The sequence below is a fragment of the Montipora capricornis genome, chromosome 6, assembly GCF_036669925.1.
Source record: "Montipora capricornis isolate CH-2021 chromosome 6, ASM3666992v2, whole genome shotgun sequence".
Taxonomy (NCBI): Eukaryota; Metazoa; Cnidaria; class Anthozoa; order Scleractinia; family Acroporidae; genus Montipora; species Montipora capricornis.
Window position 1 is genome coordinate 41,972,323 of NC_090888.1, and position 7,470 is coordinate 41,979,792.

Here is a 7,470-nt window from a genome sequence, read left to right on the forward strand (position 1 = left end):
ATACATTGTGCAAATACACAATAAAATTCTCAAATAAGCAGATAAATTGGAAAACAGACATAGGGTTTACATTATGAGCTGGGGGCAGATTCCAGTCTATAACATTTCTACGAATATTTACTGTAAAACAGTCCAGTGATGGGGAGAAAGTGTCAATTTAAAATTGTGTTTTCCTTGTGTGGCAGTAGTAGGGAGGGAGACTTAATCCTCAGGTGGAATAGCAATGAGGCCTTTTAAGATCTTAAGGATCAAGGCCACTGAGTTGTGTTTTTTCAATGTTGACAGGTCGTGCCATTTTAGTCTGTTACATAGCTGTCACGCTTGGTTGCCACGAGTAGTTGTTACATACAAAGCGGACAGGTCGCATAATTATAAAGTGCAAAAATGATAGAAACTCGTAGCTGACAAGGCACCAAAACATGAAACAGTTATCTACACACAGAATACAAACAACTAGGAAACAATAAACTTGTCAGTGTTTTTTGTAACTGGGGAAACCCCAAGGTTAATAGAGAATTCACTAACCAGCATTTTTGACCCAAAATAAATTCAATCAATGTAACAACAATACTATGACTTTATTTTCAAAGTAAAACATTTACATGTAATTTAGTTCATAAAGGAGTTAAAATTAAAAATACCAGACAGTCCAGCTACAAAACCACAGGGTCAATGTTTTGCAAATTGTTGATCACACTTGGGTAGGTTTTTAAATTCAGTAAAATTAGTAATAATCCCAGGGTACTCAGTTCATCTACAATTTCTGCCAGCCAGCCCTATTTAAAATGTTAGACAGTGTAGCATCTTTCATAAGCTTGTATCGTGGTGTGGTCTTTGGTGCTCAGTTTTTTCCATTACCAAGCCAATCAAAATGTACATTGCGATACCTGCTACATGCCCAAAATGACCAAAGTCTTCTTAACAGTCATCTTGATTAAAATAAAATCTGTCAAAATACATACTAGTAGGGCTCTAAATACACTTTTTGCATGAATAGTTCTTCCTAATTAGAAAAAGAGCAAAAATTCTTTTGAAACTGAATACCGGTAACTAATAGGCTGTTCCTTTTCAAACTTCTGTTCCTTGCCAAATCATCAATCAGTTCACATTATTTTCATAATTCAGTAGTTAAGGGTCGTGGTGGTTTAGTGTGCAATGCTGCTGTCAACTTTTGTACTCGCTCGGTGTTACAGTCTTGGCACAGAAGATGGCCATCTAGTGGATAACATCCAGAGCCTCCCTTCTCTGAAGAAAGAGGTGCATTACAGTCCTAAAATAAAACCAAAAACACTGTAAAATGAAGAGAGAAGACAGCATTGAGCTTGTTACCAGGACATTTAAGTCTACGTTGGAGTTCCACAATAACTATTGAAGGCAACCCCATCTCTCTCAGAGTGAGTCTCTACACAAACAAATCTCTTCAAACAAGACACCTTTTCCATTTCATCTGACACAGAGCTTAGTGGGTCCAAACACAGGTTACATCCACAGGATTGGAGGAAAGGTCACTTTACTATGTGTAATGTTTGGATACAATGTAGACTTAACAGGGCAATCTGTTTGAACAAATTTCATCTCCTTTGCATTTAAACCTTTCCTCAAGGCTGATCAATTACTACACCCATTGGATAACTTTATTTGGTGGGTAAGTCACTATCTGTCAGTTTCAATCTCTGCAAAGATTTCAGTATTATTTTTCCCTCGTAACTGTAAATATGTACAGTCTAAGCATGTCTAGTTAAAAGGTGTATGAGAAAATCTTGGCCAACATTGAATGCGAAGTACATGTTTAATAATTATTTTATACTTTGGATAGTGACTTATGCACTGGTTAAAGTATTCAGCCTTTGAATAACTGGGGCCTGTAGTATTAAGTTATTCAAATCTTTACAGGTTTTAAATTTATGCTGAAAAATAGAGTTCCCCAGGACTAGCAGGGGTTTTGGACCTTACAGCTGGTTACTCAATTGATCATATTCATATTCTCAGTATTGGATTGGAACTAGCTTGCAATGGAGGCTAATTTGGAGGAATCTCTTCAAATGCAAATACTTTTTTTATATATTCCCCGCATTAGCCTCCATTGCAAGCTAGTTCCAGTCCAATACTGAGAAGATGAATATGATCAATTGAGTAACCAGCTGTAAAGTCCAAAACCCCTGCTAGTCCTGGGGAACTCTATTTTTCAGCATAAATTTAAAACCTGTAAAGATTTGAATAACTTAATTAATACTACAGGCCCCAGTTATTCAAAGGCTGAATACTTTAACCAGTGCATAAGTCACTATCCAAAGTATAAAATAATTATTATACATGTACTTCACATTCAATGTTGGGACAGGACAACAATTCACTTGCAACGTCGTCAAGCACGTTGCAGACCGAGGATTATGACTTCAATGAAAAATTATATTTAAATTAAGAACCTTAAATCCCACGAAAACACAACGCAGGCACTTACTTTACATTTTAAATTGATTTTTTTATTGACAAATCTTCGTGAGATCCCTGTAGTTTGCGAGTAAACTTGTCTGTTCTTCTCAGGAGCGGTCTCAAGGCGCTGTCACAGCGTTTTGTGTTCCCCCGTGTTATCTAGTGCTGTGTGTTTCCCCTTCCCTCCCCATAGAAGATTTCAGTGCTACGTGTTCCCTTCAAAATTGCTGTCTTAAGAATACATCAAAACAAAGAGAAGTATAAAAATAAAGGAAAGTAATCACGCCATAACGATAAATATGATAGCAGAATATGAATACAGTAAGTACCGTAAACATTCATAAAGACTAACCTTTGGCCTAATTAGGCATAAGGTTAAGCTTTTTTAATAAGCATTTTAGGATACTTTTCTGTGTTAATAAAACAATGACCTGTGACCTGTAAAAAATACCAGCACTTAAATGTTCGAGGGGAGGGAAGGGGGAACACACAGCACTAGTGCTCAGTGTTCGGGGAAACAGATAACACGGGGGAACACAAAACGCTGTGACAGCCCCATGTTTACCTGGTCACCGATGGCTCGATAGTGACCAGCAGTATCACTGACCAGGAAGCCATATTTCATGTAATCTGTCTATTTGCGAAGCCCAATGTTGCCTTTTAGCGCCAGTTTATTAGACAGTTCAGAATATAAAACTTTGTAAAATAGAAATGGTAAGTCTATGTTTAGGGATTTTCTTGGCAAAATGGAATGCAAAAAGTATTGTTTATTTTGCAAGTTAAATAATTTTTTGGCAACGAAAATCGTGATCGTTGATTTGCACTCGCCCGACACTTTAGAGACTTGCCTGGGCAAGCGGGCGAGTGCTAATGTCCAACCCTGTATTGGCCTTAAGACTCCACCACTTACTATTAAAAGAACCATTTTAGTAGCTAAGCCAATAGCTACATGTACCCCACAAGCTGCTTGGAAAATGTCAGAAACCTTTGCAATTTTTCTTAAGTTTTGTATTATTGAATAGCAAGTGAACCTTACCATGAAGATCCCTGTTTAAATGGGAATGCCAGTATTTAGAGGTTCTGTGTTGTCAACAGGATTCCATGTTGAACAGAACTCTAATTTTAATGATTGTAAACAGAAGTGAAATAGTGACACATTGTGTACAAATGTTCTTTACAATGTATTAACCAATGACAGTGAATTCAATTTGTGTAACACAGAATGGCAAAATGAGAAATGTGACTGGGCCCCTAAATGGTATGTGTATGCATCTTAGTGGTTTGGTCATCAAAAAAATTCTCTTATTTTTGAACACAATTGCCATCTCATGTAAACAAAAAGGGAATGCGGTTTTACGTGAATCAGAACTGTACAGGGAATCTGTAACTTCTTTTCTAAGTGATAGTAAACAACAGACCTGCCAAATTTACAAGCTCATATTTCACACACAACTCCAACCCTCAATAATCATAGATAATAGGTAGTTCATTCATTCTTTTAAATAGAGGCCAATTGAAAACAGTAGGATACTGATACCACAGTAACAAGTTCTGCACCGCAACGGGTCTTGCAGAGTGTGAGAGTCTGGCTTTGCTAAAGCTATGCTATTGTTCTTTTAATATTTAATTATCTACATGTAGAAACATAGCATGATAGTACAATGAGATTTTACCAGATACATGTATAATTAATTTTTTGCCCACCTCACAAATATAACACTTGACATGGAAATCCTTGTTCATTGAAACAATACGAACAGTTTCTTCCTGGCCCTGGGATAAGTAATAATAATATTAATTGGCATGCTTGAGAAAACAAAGTAATGGACACCAAATTGTACCATTAAATTAAAGATCAAGAAGCGCCATTAAGGGCTTGTCTTAATTTCATAGTCTTGGTTTTAAACTCAAAATTAATGGTTTGGGGGCCAAGTCAGTTGGCCTGGCACCAATAGATGATGCTCCCCCTGACAAGGCTGCTGCCTAAGGGTCGCCTGGGAGTCCTTATTTGGGAGAGCGGGTGACCGTACATGTACTTCTGAACGAGTAGCCCGAATGGGTGCCTAACATATCACAAGGTGATTCATCCTCACTTTCTTGTAAATTTGATCCCAGCTGGAGATTAAACAATGAACGTTAACAGTGATAAGGTTGGAGAGAACGGCAGCTACAGTGTACGCAAATTCCACAGATAAACGACTCTTTAACTTGTAATTGTATTCAGTCAGGCTGGTGTTTAATATTCTAAGGGATTTCGTTGTGTTCCCTTCTGGTAGTCCACAGAGACTGGGTCGAAAAGTAATTCCCAAATATGGAAAACCAACATGATGTATAGCTTCGCTGGGTTAATCAATTGATTCTGGGCTCTTGAAAAAATGACTTGGGCTACTAACTTTTAATGTTGAAAGCCTGAATGGCTCCCGGAAAATTTTGTTCGGTAGCAGCCTTGCCCTGAGCAGGACTGTAAACATAACATACAAACAAAATGTACAGTATCATCTACCTAAAGGTTTGTCAAATAATATTATTTTACAAACTGTTAGGTAGGATATCTCTTCTTAAAGAAAATCACTTAACAGAAAGTTATTGAGGTAAAATAGATGGTAAGAAAGTGATTCCTCCAAATAACAAAAAAAAGGTATTTATGTCATTGTAAAGCAAGATTTGACCCCCAAATAAAAAAAAAAGGTATTTATGTCATTGTAAAGCAATGGGTTAAAGAAAAAGGCCAGTATAGGTCACTTGAAAATAATGTAACACATGCCCAGAAAAATGTACACCTCAAGCTAAAAAATAAGGACAAAATAAGTGAGTCTGAACTGGATTGTATACTTTGTTTTTTTCTACCAAGTAATAACACAGTACCTCATCTGGAATTATCAGATAGTTGCAGGATGCACATCTTGGGGAATATTTTCTAGTAACCAACAAGGAAAACATAACTTGCATGAGTAAAAAAGAAAAAAAACTATTCTACTACCGTATACTATGTCTGTCAAGACAATTAAATTCAAGTTCAGAAACCAAATTCTTTTTTAAGCAGCATGCATGGCCAAGTTGGTTGTAAACACCCTCTGGCTGGTCACAACCAATAGCTGGAGTAGTTGTAGGCTATACACAGTTCAACCTCTTAGCTGGGATTCTAAAGACGTCAACTGGATGCCCTCCTGCAAACTGGGATTTTTATAAAGCCAGTGCAGGTTTGTTTGCATCCAAAGGTAGCCCTGAAAAGTGAAAGATGTGGCTTGCATCCAATCTCTATAGGCATAAATAACAATAGCAAAATGCCCAAAAGCAGCTACATGTAATTATAAATTCATCCTTATCAGCAACAGGCATCATGGAGATGACCTAAAATTAAAACCACCTATTTTGACAATTATTGGAAAATCATGCTATATTATACACTTAATGTATGGTCCCGAGGAAAACAGTTAGCCCTTTCCCTACCATGAGCGGTACGTACAGCTAATACGCCATCAACATCAGACTATTTTACTTGTCAATGGAAAACCCATCAGGAATCAATAGGACATGAGACTTGATGTTACATGTGCTTTGGTTTGGAGAATTATGAATGTTGCTTAAAAAGACCCAAATGTTTTTTGACTGTCCTATCCAGTGTCTTCTTCACCTAGGTCATCCAAGCTATAGGGAGACTTTTTTTTTCGGGAATTTTTGAGGGCGAAATGGGCGAACTTTCAATTTAGTTAATCTCTGTTAATAATTTAATGTAAATAAGCAATTTTGTAATGTAAAATGGAATGTTAGTGATAGTGCTGTGTTACAAACAATTTGTTATATATTGTATTTTGCTTTTACTTATTGTATTTAGTGGTGTGATAAAAAAACTAAATCAATAAATGAATAAATAAAAATTTAAAAAAACAAGACTCTTTTTATATGCTTGCCAATTTACTAAAAAAAGTGACCGATGCTCTCAATAACAGTAATAATCAGTTTCTTCTTTTAGTAAGATTTATGGGTGTTCGGTTAAAGGCCGCCATCATCACCCTTCAAAGGAGCAGGGGAGGCAAATTGATACACCAAGCTTCTAAACAATAGCATTCATTGACTGAATGCAAAAATGGCCACCAACAAATTATTCTTTTGTCTTTGTGTTAATTAGCCTAACTAGCCTCGTTCACATGCGTAAAATTGAAAGAATTTGGGCTGTAAAACGAGGTTATAATTATAAAATAATTAGGAGAGTACACACACTCTCATTGGTCAATAGCTGTGTTTAGATGAGAGTATGTAAACACGGCGGTGGCATCATACAAAACTTTAATTTTGATTGGCTATGTGTTGTGAGGTGTGCATTTTGATTGGCTGGTAGGAAATAATAGCGTGTATCAATCAAGAAGTGAAAAAACCACCATTTTCTTTCATTTGTCAAATTATTTTTGAGAAATATTTTATAAAAGCAATAGAGGACTTTTTTCTGTGTTTATATACGTATAGCCTCATCTAAACACTCTGGGAGTTGGGAGCATTCTCGACAGTTATGCAAACTCTGAACTGCATCTCTGGTTTGCAAAACTGTCTTGAATTCTCCCAACTCCCCCTCGTGTTTTGATGAGGCTATGAAAGCATGGAAAAAGTCCTAAATTGCTCAATTCTAGAATTACCCCACACAATTATGTGTTTAGCTAATTGACAAGTAAGCTCTGACAAAGCCAATCATTAGGACATGAATTTTTGCCAGGAGACCTCCAATGAATCTTCATTCAAAGTGCAGTTACCTATAGTAATCCTCAATGCAGTGGACTTTGTTAAAGTTGTCCACTGTGAATTGAACCCCATCAAGTTTCTTATTACAAACTTCACACTTGAAACAGTCGGGATGGAAACACTTTCCAGTGGCTCTTAAAATCTGCATAAAATAACATGAAACTCTCAATTAATCCTAAAGTTAACCCTTCTAGTCATGAGAGAGACACTATAGATTTTACTCTGTCTGACATCATATCATTTTACTCGTCAATGGGGGCTGCTGCAGGGATGAATGGGCTAGGTAAATAGAATATTACAACG

General features: G+C 36.6%; 1 protein-coding gene across 1 annotated transcript in view; it reads right to left on the reverse strand.

Moving 5' to 3' along the window:
- Positions 1 to 559: 559 nt before the first annotated feature.
- The window catches only part of LOC138052182 (lipoma-preferred partner homolog), a 15,909-nt gene continuing 8,998 nt past the window's right edge, over positions 560 to 7,470 (reverse strand). Inside the window, exons 5-8 of the mRNA XM_068898561.1 lie at positions 7,179 to 7,309; positions 5,299 to 5,350; positions 4,138 to 4,206; positions 560 to 1,270 (exon numbers count right to left, since the gene is read on the reverse strand). Of these exons, the coding sequence (XP_068754662.1) occupies positions 1,115 to 1,270; positions 4,138 to 4,206; positions 5,299 to 5,350; positions 7,179 to 7,309 (408 nt within the window). The 3' untranslated portion in view covers positions 560 to 1,114. The remainder of the gene's footprint in view (positions 1,271 to 4,137; positions 4,207 to 5,298; positions 5,351 to 7,178; positions 7,310 to 7,470) is intronic.